Below are 15,144 nucleotides of genomic sequence, written 5' to 3'. Positions count from 1 at the left end.
CCATAGAGCCCTATTGCCAAAGCAGCCATTTTCTCCAGGTGAACTGATCTCTATCAGCTGGAGATCAGTTGTAATAGCAGGAGATCTCCAGCTACTACTTGAGCAGCCTTTTGGCGCAGCAAGACTGAATACTTATTTCTGTATCAGATTGCTATTATTGCATCTACAAAGATTAATCATTCAATATTTATGAAGAATTCAGCTGATGAAGCTGCATTTTTGCAGTGAAAACGCTTGAAGAGCATCCGGACCGCGTTACTGTTGACTTTCTTCTGATGACTACTTAGAGGTTGGCAACCCTATTCATTGTTGAAATGGGGAAAACATAACAGAGATTGTACAGGACCTGCTTTCTTACCTACATGAGAGAGTGCATGAAAGAACAATAGACCTGCATTCTGAACTTTGAATGTGTGCATTGTGGGAGAATTTTTGGGTACCCAATAAAAGCTCAGAAGTCTGAGAAGGGAGACCTGGTCCCTCCCCCCATGTGATTGCAAACCATGCTCCAAATTTGATGGACAAACCTCCCTCCTGTATACTTAAAGTTCCCAAATGGATGTACATATTAAAATAAGAAAAATTACACAAGAATAGAAATTAGGGTTGCCAACTCTGGGTTGCCAACTCTGTCAAAGCTAGGACATTTTGGAGGACTTTCATTTATAGGGTCGCCATGAGTTGGAAGCGACTTGATGGCACTTAACACACACACATCTCTGGGTTGGGAAATTCCTGGATATTTGGGGGTGGAGCCTTGGGAAGGACCTCAGCAGATTATAATGCCATAGTGGTCACCCTCCAAAGCAGCCATTTTCTCCAGGAGGAATGATCTCTGTCATCTGGAGGTCAGTAGTAATTCTTGGAGACCTCCAGGCTCCAGCAGGAGGTTGGCAATCCTAATGGCAGTCTTTGCAGAAGAGGTTAGGGACTAGGGTTGTCAGCTCTGGGTTGGGAAATACCTGGAGATTTTTGGGGCGGAGCCTGAGGAGGGGAGGATTTGGGGAGGGGAGGGACTTCAATGCCAATTGCCTGCTATTACAACTGATCTCCAGGCGAAAGAGATCAGTTCCCCCTGGAGAAAATGGCCACTTTGGCAATTGGACTCTATGGCATTGAAGTCCCTCCCCTCTCTAAACTCCACCCTCCTCAGGCTCTGCCCCAAAAATCCCCAGGTATTTCCCAACCCACAGCTGGCAACCCTACTTATAGCAGTTATTTGACTGAATCATGGTGTATTTAGGAGTGTTGCTTTGAAGCATGTGCTGTTTAAAAACGGAAAGTTGGTTCTAAGGTTGCTTTTTCTGATTCTAAAGTGTTTTGCATAGCTGGAAGTTCCAAAGGACTTTTAAAATGCATTCCACCATTAACTTCAAGTGTTGACTTTGGAGGTGTGGTGGCAATAGATGCCCTGTGTGCTCCAAAATTCTATTTTTTTCTTTGATGCCCCCTTCCAAGAACAAAAGACAGAGAGCAGGATTCCTTCTGTTATTTAGGGCCCTCCATTTCCATAACAAGGCAAATGCTTGGAACCAGTTTGCCTTGAATTTTGGCAGCATGTCACACCCAACAGGGAAGGGAAGGCAACAGGGGATCTGAAATGAGGAGACATTAATTAGTTCTAGTTCATCATCCCGCTGTCTCTGATCTAGCATTTGCAGGACTGACTGCTGGCTGGCAAAATGCTGTGGTAGATGGACCATTACTTTGACCTTATGTTTCAGATTCTTATGGGATTACCTCCTAAATGCATTCATGGGTCTTGTAGAGTATGGCTGCCAGCCAGCAGCTGGCACCCAGAGGGAATCTGAGAGGTGGGGTCATAGGGGGGCTGCTATCTTGTTGACAGAGCAAACTTGGGAGTGACATGCCGAATCCCGGAGTGGCATGATGCCACTCCCAGGTTCTCTCTGGAAATGACGTTGTGCTGTTGTTGTGATGGCGATTTCCCCTGTATGTTCTCCCTTGCTGGCCTACTGAGCTTTGTGGGGATTAGGGGTCCACTGGCATTAGGTCTCCTTCTACCTGGCAACTGTATTATAGGGACAGGCAACACAATCTACTTGTGAGCCATTCACAGGCAATCACTAGCTAAAGATTATGGGGTATATCCTGACTAACAATTTCCATGGGAGCAAATACTTTTGCCAATGTAGCGATATTTTCCTGCCTTCACCCTGCCAAGGCAGCCTGAAATGCCCCTAGTTTCCTTAGCAGGGGGAATATGGAAGAATAATGGGGAGGGGAGCAGGGCTCAGTGGTAGAGCTTCTGCTTTGCATGCAGAAGATCCCAGGTTCGATCCCCAGCAGCTCTATCTGAAAGGACCAGGCAGTAGGTGATGTGAAAGATCTCAGCCTGAGACCCTGGAGAGCTGCTGCCAGTCTGAGTAGACAATATGGACCTTGATGGACCACTGGTCTGATCCAGTATAAGGCAGTTTCATATGTATATTTGCATATCTTGAAGTTTATTTGGGAGGAGCTGTGGCTCAGTGGTAGAGCATTTGATCGGCATTCAGAAGGTCCCAGGTTCAATCCCCAGCATCTCCATTTAAAGGGATTAGGAAGGTAGGTGATGTGAAAGACCTCTGCCTGAGACCCTGGAGAGCCACTGCCAGTCCAAGTAGACCAGTGGTTCCCAAACTTTTTGAGCCACTGCCCCCTTGGTCCCACACTCAACCCCTGTGCCCCCTATCCTATAAAAAGCATTATTCAAAATAATGAGCATGACTCACTAAAGAAAATAGCAATATTTTTTTTAAAAAGTAACAATTAATTGCACATCTATTCAAAATCAAATTAAAACTTTTAAATTGAAATTTATTCAACCAAACTGATTAACTTGATCCAGTGGTCCCAGCTCTCTGGCAAAAAAATCTGAGAGTTTCCACCAAATTTGCCAGCATGGTGCCATAACTTAATCTATTGTAATTTAGTGAGCAACACAGTTGAAGGGGCCCACCTCTAGCGCTCTCCTGCTGCCCTCTTGCCTCTTAGTGCCCTCCTAGGTAATCCCACTGCCCCCCAGGGGGTGGTACTGCCCATTTTGGGAACCACTGGAGTAGACAATTCTGACCTTGATGGACCAAGGCTCTGATTCAGAATAAGGCAGCTTCATGTGTTCATGTGTTCATGCTCCATAGGTGGAGGTCCTTATGCCTGCCAAAACATTAGTCTGGATCCAATCCCAAGTCTGTGCTAAAGCCAAACATCTTCCTCTCTATACTAACCATCACACAGCTTTTGCTTCTTTGAAACCAGGTTGAAGTCGCATCTATTCCTAACAGTATTCCTGAATGGTTGACAAATTGGGAAGAAAACTGGAGCCAGGTCCGGAAGTCAAAATCTGAGAAATTTGAATTAACGGGTGGTGTGATGTACTATTTGGAAGCAGTGTATCGTGGAAAGTCACCAAGTGTTGGAATGAGAATTGGTGTCCAAGTGCACAGTACTTGGCTGAATCCTGATGTGGTGAACACTTACTGCAGAGAGAGGCATGAAATACTGGCCCGTGCGTCCAGGCGTCCTGAGGTGCAGGTCAGTTTTGTGGTTATGCTCCAAGTCTCAAATTTCTGGAGGTTCTTCTCCCTCTGCCTGCGTGAGATAGCAGATTTCTTCGGGGTGCTTCTCAATGAGATGGGTAGGAGACTCCACCAACCTCCTGATATGTTTTCGTGGAAGCTATCTGCTAGCTGGACTTCTGGTTCAGGTTGCATACAGATTGCACCACCATTAGCCAGTGTGGTTAAGAGTGGTGGTTTGGAGTGGTAGACTGTGATCTGGAGAAGCAGGTTTGATTCCCGAGTCCTCCACATGAGAGGCGGAGGCTAATCTGGTTAACCGGGTTGGTTTCCCCCCTCCTCCACATAAAGCCAGCTGGGTGACCTTGGGCTAGTCACAGCTCTCTCAGCCACTCCTACCTCACAGAGTGTCTGTTGTGGGGAGGGGAAGGGAAAGTGATTGTAAGGTGGTTTGATTCTTCCTTAAGTGGCAGAGAAAGTCGGCATATAAAAACCAACTCTTCTTCTTCTTACACCTCCCTGTGTTTGACGAAGTGGTCTCTAGCCCATTAAACTTCCACCACATTAGATTCATCCTTAAACTGCCAGATATTTCTTTGTTCTTCCCTCCAAATAAACCCCTTCCTTTTCAGCTATATGTTTTATTTATAATACATGCCTTCCCCTCTGCCCATTTTTGCCACATGATATGGCATGGAGGGTTATTTTCCCCTTTTTGGCTGCTCGCTGTGCATAAAATACTGAGCGTAGAGCAGCCAGAAAGGGAGAAATAACTTCCTCAGCGCTTTTTCTGTTCTGGAAAATGGGTGGGGCAGGCAAGAGTACCTTCTCCCTCACAGCACAGTTCCCAGCTCAATTGGGCTCTCCTTTATTTTCACACAACAGTCCCTGCAACTGCTGTGTGGCTGCAGAGAGAAGGAGTCTAGTTCAGCCATGAGATTCACCACCTCCTGGTTCGATCCCATTTTTGACGACTTCCAGAATACGGCAGTTGCAATCTCAGAAGGCCAATGTGTCCTTTAAAAATACTGGGCTGATCCATATTGCCCAAATCCCCAAGTGAGAACAAAGTTTCCTATCCAGCTCCCTTCATGGGGAAGGGCCGTGGCTCAGTGGGAGAGCCTCTACTTGGCACACAGAAGGTCCCAGGTTCAATCCCCGGCATTTCCACTTAAAGGGACCAGGCAAGTAGGTGATGTGAAAGACCCCTGCCTGAGACCCTGGTGAGCTGCTGCTGGTCTGAGTAGACAAGACTGATTTTGATGGACCAAGGGTCTGATTCAGTAGAAGGCAGCTTCATGTGTTCATGTGTGTTCATGGATACATCTGGTAAATACATGTTCCTAGTTGGCAGTGATCTTTTCGATTTCCAGATGCTGACATTATCTGGCACGGGACAATTCCAACTTGACTGGGACAATGTGACCAGTGTCTTCCTGTCAACAAATGCTACAGCTGGACAAGTATGTATTTTCTTCTTTTGAGACCATGGAGGTATTTTTGGATTTTGGCTTGAATTCTGTGACTGCATTTTGCTCGCTCTGGACAATCTCCACTGTGGAACCCACTTCTTCTACCATAAGCACTTCTGTTTGTTCAAAGGCTTATTGAAAAACATTGGCCTTAGGCAAGCAGAAATGCTAGCAGCGGAGGAAGCATATCTGTCCAGTGCACACGGAATGCAGTCTTAGGATCCAAGTCATAGAATCATTCGAAGTTGATTATGTATTATGAAATATGTCAGAATAATTTATTAGCAAGGCGAAGGGCTTGTTTAGCCTGCAATGTTCTGATTAGGAGCCTCATATGCTGATGAAAACAGATGCTAAGAATGCTACTTCACCACTGGATATTTTTATATCTTAAAGGTAAAGGTAGTCCTTTCTGCAAGCACCGGGTCATTACTGACCCATGGGGTGACATCACGACGTTTACTAGGCAGACTGTGTTTACGGGGTGGTTTGCCAGTGCCTTCCCCAGTTGTCTACAATTTACCTCCCAGCAAACTGGGTACTCATTTTACCGACCTCGGAAGGATGGAAGGCTGAGTCAACCTTGAGCCGGCTACCTGAAACCGACTTCCGTCGGGATCGAACTCAGGTCGTCAGCAGAGCTTTTGACTGCAGTACTGCAGCTTAACACTCTGCGCCATGGCGCCACCTACTTTTATATCTTAGGAAGTATGAAATGAGATTTTGGTGCTGAGCTAATGTTACAAAGAATAACAACCCTTTTATAATGGACTACAATTTCTGTTGGGCTCCGTAACTCCCGTAGGTTTAAATGAAACGTGTTATTAGGAGATCGGTGAACAATCTTGTATGGTTTTTTAAGAGTAAATTTTGGCAGGTGCTCTTGGTTAAGATTAGGGCCGTGATGTGGGGGAAATTTGGAAAGGTGTAACCATGTTCCCATATGCTGTTTTCCTGACACCCTGCTTTATGGTTGCATCCTTCATTGTTGTCAGTTCCTGCCTCTAGCTTAGTTTGGTTAACTGTAAATTTTGAACACCTTCTCGTCTCAGTTCATGCACAAAGGCCTTTTATGCATGGCTGTTTCCCTCGCAGTCACCCCTCCAATGACTTCGGGTCTTTGTTTTGATTATGCATGCCGTTTCTGACCGTCATTTCCGACCATTTCCGCCTCGGTCTCCCCCTGCCTTTCCCTGGTTTTTGCCTGCGTTTCCAAATTTAAGATAAAACAGGTCCCTGAAAATGTGAGCAAAATGTGAGGGAATGCAGGGGGCAGCGAGGCGACCTCTAATGGTCAGAAACAGCATGCCTAGTCAAAACTAAGACCCAAAGTCTTCAGAGGGGTGATGGCGAGGGAAATAGCCACACATAAAAAGCCAAAGTTAAACTCCAAATTTTTACAGGTCCAGAAAGCGCTAGAGGACCTTCTTTCGATAAAATGTGAAATTGAGCCACCGTCAGCCAAAATCCTTCTGCAGGCTGGATTTGAGCATGGTAAGCCAATGCCCCCCATTTAAGAGGAAGTTATTTCAGCAGAAGTCTTGGACAAGAACAGCACGAATACTTGCAATGTCCTCCAAAAACGTTATTTGTATGCACTGGAGGTGGGATGAAATTTCAAAGAATGACGCACATTTGAATATCTAAAAGTACCCTTACCATTGGAGAAGCACGGACATGTACAGCCCATTCCTGAAAGCCGTAGCGGCTGGGGACAGCGTGGCTGTGATGCTGAGGCGGCGCCTCCAATGAAGGTTCACAGCTGCTGTGCAGGGGGAAAAAAGGTTTTTTATTTTTAAAAACCTGAAAATGGGGGAAGTTCCCATAGCAAACAGCGATGCTGCACCACCAAAAAGGTGGTGCGGTATTTCCGTTGCATTAGGGGACGTTCCCAGGCTGAAAGGGCTTAGGAAGCTGCATAACGGCAGCTCTGTCCCCCCAGAATGCACCTGTAATGCCTCCCCGGAAGTCGGTGTGGGAAGCTGCGCTGGGAAAATGCCAGCAGGAGGCCGTGCCAGCATCTGAGGGGCATACTGCCGCTGCTGTCCAGGGGGCCCAGTGTAAATGGCAATATGGCAGCATCTGTGCCAGTTTGCCTGGTGCAAGTGGCACTTATGCTGGCGTAGGGGTCAGGCCTCCTCCTAAGACCCTTCAGGAATGCACTGGTAGAATCTCAGTTCTTTGGGGTTTTTTATAATGTTCATGGAGATATGCTCCCTCACCTCTTCCTTACTCCAGTAAGCCCAGTTCAGATGATTCTTCTATGCTACTGTGATATTTATTTCACGCCTGTGTTTTGCCTAGCGTTTTAAGCTGTGGCATTAAGCTGTGTGCTTTTTAATAAATTAAAATGTGTTGCTTTATATGAAGTGTTGCAAAAACTGCTTCCTGTGTCTGAGCTGATGGTTTTTAAAACTTTTTTTTAAAAAAAAATCTTGCTCTTCTTCCACGGAAGACAAGACACCAGATATGGCTTCCTCGTACTCCATTTTGTCCTCGCAATAACGCTGTGAGGCAAATTAGATTGAGAGAGAGCGTGAATGGCCCAAGGTTTCCCACAGGTGAATTGTGCAGTGAGCAGGTTTTTGAACCCATGTCTCCCTGGGTGTGTAGTTAAACACTCTAACCACTGTCTCTCACACTGACTTTTCCCCCTTTTCCAGATGTGTGTATTGGTCGGCGTTATTCTCCAGTATTTAGATTTCCTTCCAACTGCAGGCTAGACTTTTATCTTCCTCTTATTCCTATCTGTATTTATTAACCCTTGGTGCCAGGGGGTATTGGTTGCCATGAGAACTGAGTCTCCCCTGCCCTTCAAGAATGAATGTTTCCATAACTTGGGGCACTGTAGCATTGTAATGTCCCTTGCGCTTGGTCTTATCCATTCCATACGTTGCATAGGAGACCCATTCTTAATTTCTTCGCTACCAATAGGCGCTGAGAAATTGACAAGCGGAGGACTTGCGGTCAGTTGGACAGAGCCCTTTTGTGGAAGGTTCAGTGCTCACAAGCTAGAAAGCCTTGTTAAAATGCATCCACCCGCCTCGGTTTACGACGTCACTCAGTATGCACATGTGAGTAATGTACCATATTTACCCCAAAAGTGGACCTCCCCTAAATGTGTGTGTTCAGGCTATCAAGTCACTTCCCACTTGTGGCGACCCTATGAATCAAAGTCCTCCAAAACATCCTATCCTTAACAGCCTTTCTCAGGACTTGCAAATTGAGAGCCATGGCTTCCTTTATAAAGTCAATCCATCTCTTGTTGGGTCTTCCTCTTTTCCTGCTGCCTTCAACTTGTCCTAGCATGATTGTCTTTTCCACTGACATTGTTCCCAGTACTTGAGAATCTGAATTACTCAGGCAAGCAGAGAATGCTTTTGGGTGCCCATTTTATGACCATATTCCTTTCCTTCTGGCCCTGTTCTCCTTGAATTCCACTTTCCCTCCCTCCCCACCCTCCTGATGACTTCGCTACCCCATGGCCTCTAGCTCTACTTCCCCTTCTGGTGGTGTGACAGAGGCCTAAACTTAAAAGAACACCACATCCAACACCGGGCAAAAACACATGGTTGCTTTAGCCTCCTTTATTCCCTGTTTCAGCCAGGATTCAGCCAGGATCGAATGCATGCGTTTTGCCGAACATGCGTTTGATCCTGGCTGAATCCTGGCTGAAACAGGGAATAAAGGAGGCTAAAGCGACTATGCATTTTTGACCACCCTGATATTATTATCCCCGTCTTGTAGATGTGGTGGGAAGTGCTGTCAAGTTGCAGCCAACTTATGGCAGCAAGGCAAGAGACGTTCCGGGGTGGTTTGCCATTGCCTGCCTTTGCGTAACAACCATGGACTTCTTCAGTGGTCTCCCATCCAAACACTAACCAGGCACAACCCTGCTTAGCTTTTGAGATCTGAGGAGTAGGGTTGCCAGGTTCCTCTTTGCCACCAGTGGGAGGTTTTTGGGGTGGAGCCTGGGGAGGGCGGCGTTTGGGGAGGGGACTTCAATGCCATAGAGTCCAATTGCCAAAGCAGCCATTTTCTCCAGGTGAACTGATCTCTATCAGCTGGAGATCAGTTGTAATAGCAGGAGATCTCCAGCTAGTACCTGGAGGTTGGCAACCCTATTAATGAGCTTGGGTTCGACTGGACCATCCAGGTCAGGATGTTCACATTGATCCAGGGCCTTTCCTCTGATAATCTTACAGCGGGAGGTAGGGGGAGACCCTCGAGGCAGAAAGGGATGGGGGTGGCTTATCTGTGCCCCACAGTGATTAAAATTCTGCAGCTCAATTAGGAATTTTATTTTATAGCATCTTGCTGCATGTACTGAGGTTGAAAAATAGTTGGCCCTCATTATCCTGTCAGCCAGAACTGAGTCAGGGTAGACAGATGGACACTTAAGGGGTAGATTTGTAATTGCTTTGTTCCTCCATCTCTTTTCTCCTCTCCTTTCACAGCTCTGCTTCGCACATAAAGGTTATTGGAACAACACCCTCTATGTTGCAGTGACTTACACCAATACCTTTCTACATACTGTGAAAAAGAATGTGACTTGCCTATGGCCTCTGAATAAGACCAGCCTGGAAAGGTATAAAATGTATTCTGTATATTTTCGTGAATGGCATTCTTCCTCATTCCAATGGACTCTTGTAACGCATATCAAGAGCAAGATTCGAGTCCAGGTGCATCTTAAAGTCCAACCAGATTTCCAGGGTGTGAGCTTTCGAGAATCAAAGCTCTCTTCAGCAGATGCAAATAGGAACGGAGAACCCTGCTGAGCCCTTATCTCCCTGTCAGAAGGTGAGAGGGATGTTGCAATATAAGAGACGTCTTATATGCCGCCTCTCCCGGTACTCCTGGTACACCCCCCCAGAGAGCATTACGCTCAGCAGATGCCAACCTACTGTATGTCCCTGCCCCGAGAAGGGCCGGATATAACACAAATGTCACTTGGTTGGGCCGGGTCATGCCTCGTCAGCCCAAATTGGGACTTGGGTGTGTGTGTGGCTGGCTCGCGGGCCGAATGAGAGCTTTCAAGGAGCCAGCCCAAGGGCCTTATGTTTGACACCCCTGTGATATAACATCTCTTCTGTTTTTAGGTGCAGTTAGTTTTATTAATTTATAAGTCTCACTGAATTTTTTCCAATCCATTTGCATAGTTATGGGGCAGTTGCTTGTTTCCAGCATCTTGCAAAGAGTATTCTGGCAGCTGTAGTTATATGAAGAGTAATACTGCTAAGATTTCCAGGGGGCAAAGGTACCAAGAATAACATTCTTAACATAGAAAATATTGCTCCAGTAACGTTGAGAGGCCCTCCGTTTAGTCAGCCTATTGGCATTAATGGCTATCTTATTTTGGTCACTTCATGAGACGACAAGAGTCACTGGAAAAGACAGTCATGATAGGAAAAGTTGAGGGCAGGAGGAAAAGAGGAAGACTCAACAAGAGATGGAAGGACTCAATAAAGGAAGACACAGCCTTCAACTTGCAAGATCTGAGCAAGGCTGTCAAAGATAGGACATTTTGGAGGACTTTCATACATGGGGTCGCCATGAGTCGGAAGCGACTTGACGGCACTTCACACTCACACACACACACACACACACACACTGGCATTAATGTATTTTGATTGTTTTTCAGCTGGAAGTTTATGTGTACTGATCTTTGGAGGTATTGTTTGAAGAATTCTGAATCCCTAAAAGATCTTCCGAAAAATTCTTCAGTGTTTCTATATCAGATTGATGTTGAACCCCTTTCTGGTGCAGCTGAGTCGTCTGCCTCATTCTTCGTGGATGAGATCATAGTTTCAGACAGAGACATAGTTGGTAATTTAATTATCTTCTCTTCCTTAATGTGCGACGTAGAGATAACGTACCAAAAGGTAACCCTTACCCTAAACTATTTTTTTTCTTTTGGGGAAAAATGTAGCATTTGCCTTTCAAGACAAAAGGATTGATCTTTAGAGAACACATTTCTAGCTAAGCTAGATTCCGGTCCAGCAGCTCCTTAGAAACTAGCAGGATTGATGAGGGGAGTTTTGACTCTTGAAAGCTCATACTCTGAAAATCTTGTTGGTCTCTAACGTGTTACTGGACTCAAATTAGCTGTTCTACTGCAGTCCAACACGGCTACCCTCTGAAACTACATTTTTAGCTAATTGTTTGATATTTGAATAAACCGATGGATGGCTATTTTTAAAACTCGGAACCTGGTTGTCAGTTGTTGGAATGTTTTGATACGAAATGCCTTGAAAATTTACTCATTTATTTAAAAAAGAAATTCTGAGTTTGTTTTAAATATTCCAAAGAGTAAATCTCAACCCCCTGATCTATCCAAAATTTGTTTCCTTCTAGTTTTTCAAAGAGAACCAAGACCACCTTATCCACATGGGAGCCTGATAGAATCTGTATCAGTGGTTGGAGCTTCGCCCGTATTCAACGTCTCCTTCTTAGCGGCTGATTATTGCAAGGAACTCCCTCTTTTCTCACTGAGGTAAATATGAATTTGGGTTTGCGTCCCGGATGGTTGTGGGCTTTTTCAATAGCACACCCTAAAATGGTTGAAGCCCCGTCCTTGGCCCCGAGTCAATAAAAGTAGTGCATCGAATATTTCATTTTCTTATGCAGAGGAGATGTGGGTGAGGCGAGCGTCAATCTGACCGTTCGGAGGATGCAAACTGCAAGCCTGCCTCTTGGCGGAACTTTTCGAATTCATCTTCCCGATGTCGTGATATCAGGTAAATGGAGAATTAAGAGCTTTCTGCTTTGGAAACTGAGGGAAGAAGATATACCCTCCCTGAGAACACTTCCCTAAAAGTAAAGGGAAGAAGATTATTATTACTTTCCTGTAACTACTTCATATGTGCGGGATAGCGATGAAAAGCCCTGACCTGGATGGCCCAGGTTAGCCTGATCTCCTCAGATCATGGAAGCTAAGCAGGGTTGGCCCTGGCTAATACTTGGATGGGAGACCACCAAGGAAGCCCATTTTGTAATTTACAATACATACCTGTGGTTTTTTTTTTTTGGGGGGGGGATATTTTCTTGTACTTGTGTACTTTGTTTTTGTGTCCTGAGGAAAGCATCTGTTTTCCTGGCTCAGGTCCTCTTCCTTCTAGGGTTGCCAGCTCTGGGTTAGGAAATTCCTGGAGATTTGGAGGTAGATCCTGGGGAGGGCAGGTTTTGGAGAGGGGAGGGACCTCAGCAGGATATAATACCATAGAGTCCACTCTCCAAAGCAGCCAGAGGGACTGATCTGTGTAGTATGGAGATCAATTGTAATTCTGGGAGACCTTCAGGCTCCACCTGGAGGTTAGCAACTCTTCCTTCTTCCATTACTGTGAGGTCATGCCTCTGGAGACCTTACTTTTCATTTTCTCAGCCTCTAAAGCCAAAGAATCCATCTAGCTGGCCTGGCTACCAAACAAAGTGAACTTGGAGAGCCCTGTATTTTACTGGATAATGTAAAAGTTGTGACTGGACTTCTATCAATTGATCTTGAGTTGATGTAGCTAATGGTGTAACGGAGCCAGCATGGTGTAGTGGTTAAGAGCGGCAGACTCTATTCTGGAGAACCGGGTTCGATTCTCTACTCCTCCACATGAAGTCTGCTGGGTGACCTTGGGCCAGTCACAGTTCTCTCTGAACTCTCTCAGCCCATGCGGAGGCAGGCAATGTCTCTTGCCTTGAAAACCCTATGGGTTGCCATAAGTCAGCTGTGACTTGACAGCCCCCCCCCCCACAATGGTGTAACATCTGGGGGTGCGAGAAGACACGCATCAACATAATGGCTTCTTTCTGGTTTCCATATTTCAGGAGGACTTTTTGAATTTGGCTAAATGTCGCAAGCCGTTTAATCCAACCTGTGCCTTTGAATGTGACTTGCGCTTTATTTGATGGTCACATTTTTCTTGCACTTTACTAATGTGGTTGCATTTTCTTGTTTCGGCCCCAGCACATTTAAAGTTTCTTGGCCCCTGCCTAGGGTTGCCAGGTCCCTCTTTGCCACCGGCGGAAGGTTTTTGGGGTGGAGCCTAAGGAGGGTGGGGTTTGGGGAAGGGGAGGGACTTCAATGCCATAGAGTCCAGTGGCCAAAGCATTTTTTTCCAGGTGAACTGATCTCTATCAGCTGGAGATTGGCTGGACATCAGTTGTAATAGCAGGAGATCTCTAGCTAATACTGTATGGTTTGGAGGTTTGCAACCCTACTCCTGACCTCTGTTGCTTTATCCTCCTCCTCTCTCCAGGCATTCCCGTGTCCATCTCTTCCCATCATCTCCACAAGCTCCTGCAAAGCTACGCTGATAATTTTACAGCCCAGTACTTGAATGCCAGCGATTTTTTGGTAACGAAGGACGTGAGCAGCTGTTACCAAAGCAAATGGACATTGACTTGGTCCTCAATGACTGGTGACTTGCCTAATATCATCAATGTAAGACAATCTATTAAATTCCTCCTCTCCCCCAGGAATGAAAATAATTCAAGTCTCCTCATGTTTGCAAAAAAAACATTAAAAGCAAACTGTCCTTAAGCAGTTGAAACCTGTTTACTACCCTGATACTTAATGACATCGGTGAAAAGTGGATCTGATTTCCTGACCCTCCCCTGCTCTTCTTCTTCAAGGTCTCTGCCGAAAACCTCACTGGTCTGAACCCGGCAGTTACAGCCCGTGTTGTCTTTGATGGGGGTGTTTTCATTTGTCCAATTTTTGGAGACATGCTTGCGACCCCCAATGACTTTACACAGGTATGAAAGTTGAATCCCTGCCTTGTGAATGGGAGGTGTTTTCATGCATCGGGGAACTGACGAATCGCCAGCTTTCTGAGGGGTGCTAAGCTCATTTTTACTGCTATAAAGGAACTGTAATTTCCAGATAACTGTTTTCCAGATGCTGTTTTTGCCAAAATCTGGAAAATGTGGGCAAAATGCACAGAAACACACGGGGAGTGTGAGGCGACCTCTGATGGGCAGCAAAGGCATACATAAAAGGAAGCCCCAAAGCAGTCGGCAGGGGTGACTGCAAGGAAACAGCCCTGCATAAATGGCCAATATTTCGGTTCTGGGTTTGTTTTTGCTTTTTTACTCCTCCATCACGAATAACTTTCTTCTCCATTACTTCTGTCTCTCCAGGTTGTGGTGGCCGTGAATGACGTTTCAGGCAACTGTTCTGGCTCATGCACCTTCCAGTATCTCTTGGAATCTACTCCTTTAGTCAATAATGTTGAATATTCTGTAGGTAAGCCTGTGTGTTTTTTACCTTTCATTATAATCCAACTATTTGATTGTAGCCCTGACCTGGATGGCCCAGGCTAGCCCGATCTCGTCAGCTCTTGGAAGCTAAGCAGGGTCGGCCCTGGCCAGTATTTGGATGGGAGGTCACCAAGGAAGTCCAGGGCTGCTATTCAGAGGCAGGCAATGGCAAACCACCTGTGAACATCTCTTCCCTTGAAAACCCTACGGGTCACCATAAGTTGGCTGCGACTTAATAGGGGGGAAATTGATTGTAAAAGGTGCCTCGTATTATGACATAGGAATAGTCCAACAATAAATAACTAATATAGTGGGATTTTTTGGAGAATTGTGAACCTTGAATCTAATTCCGGCTTGCGGCTTTTACACAGAAAAAAAAATCACCTTAAATTTACAGTATTTTAAAGGAGGCAAAAATCCTTTCAAGACTGCACATAATCTGATTTTTCCATTTTTAAAAATCCATCTTTACAAAGAAATATGTCCAGACACAAGTATATTTAATTTTCTGTGCAGTGGAAACACTTGTGCTTCATGCCAAAGAGACTAAGAGTAAAAAACCCCCACATGATTATGCCACACACTCCCCTTCTAAACCATCCTGTTCAACCAAGAGTAAAGGATTGTGAATGAGCTCCCAGATTTGATAGCATTTCCTGAAGCTTGAACAAAGACCAGTGATTTCTCGACCATCGCATGCGTTAATCAGGGAGACTAGGGCTGTGCAAATCCTGCCCCCGGGTATTTTTTGGGTTTAAGAGGGGCGGGTGAGAAATGGTGGCAAGGCTGAAGTGGCCCGAATAATGCTGAAAAAAATTGGCATTATTTGGGATCTGCTTATCCGTCTACCTTTATTGTTGCCTTTTCAAATGATGGTAACCCCCTCCCCCGAAAAACACTGA

At 45.5% G+C, this 15,144-nt stretch overlaps 1 protein-coding gene across 1 annotated transcript in view; it reads left to right on the top strand.

Moving 5' to 3' along the window:
• The window catches only part of PKHD1 (PKHD1 ciliary IPT domain containing fibrocystin/polyductin), a 195,801-nt gene that overhangs the window by 27,539 nt on the left and 153,118 nt on the right, over positions 1–15,144 (top strand). The window contains exons 13-22 of the mRNA XM_056856811.1: positions 3,262–3,537; positions 4,895–4,984; positions 6,397–6,487; positions 7,928–8,067; positions 9,451–9,540; positions 10,678–10,865; positions 11,621–11,730; positions 13,240–13,424; positions 13,616–13,738; positions 14,123–14,228. Of these exons, the coding sequence (XP_056712789.1) occupies positions 3,262–3,537; positions 4,895–4,984; positions 6,397–6,487; positions 7,928–8,067; positions 9,451–9,540; positions 10,678–10,865; positions 11,621–11,730; positions 13,240–13,424; positions 13,616–13,738; positions 14,123–14,228 (1,399 nt within the window). The remainder of the gene's footprint in view (positions 1–3,261; positions 3,538–4,894; positions 4,985–6,396; positions 6,488–7,927; positions 8,068–9,450; positions 9,541–10,677; positions 10,866–11,620; positions 11,731–13,239; positions 13,425–13,615; positions 13,739–14,122; positions 14,229–15,144) is intronic.

Source organism: Euleptes europaea, chromosome 10 (genome assembly GCF_029931775.1).
Source record: "Euleptes europaea isolate rEulEur1 chromosome 10, rEulEur1.hap1, whole genome shotgun sequence".
NCBI classification, from domain to species: Eukaryota; Metazoa; Chordata; class Lepidosauria; order Squamata; family Sphaerodactylidae; genus Euleptes; species Euleptes europaea.
The sequence above is the reverse complement of the archived record's forward strand: the minus strand, read 5'-3'. Positions and strand labels throughout refer to the sequence as shown.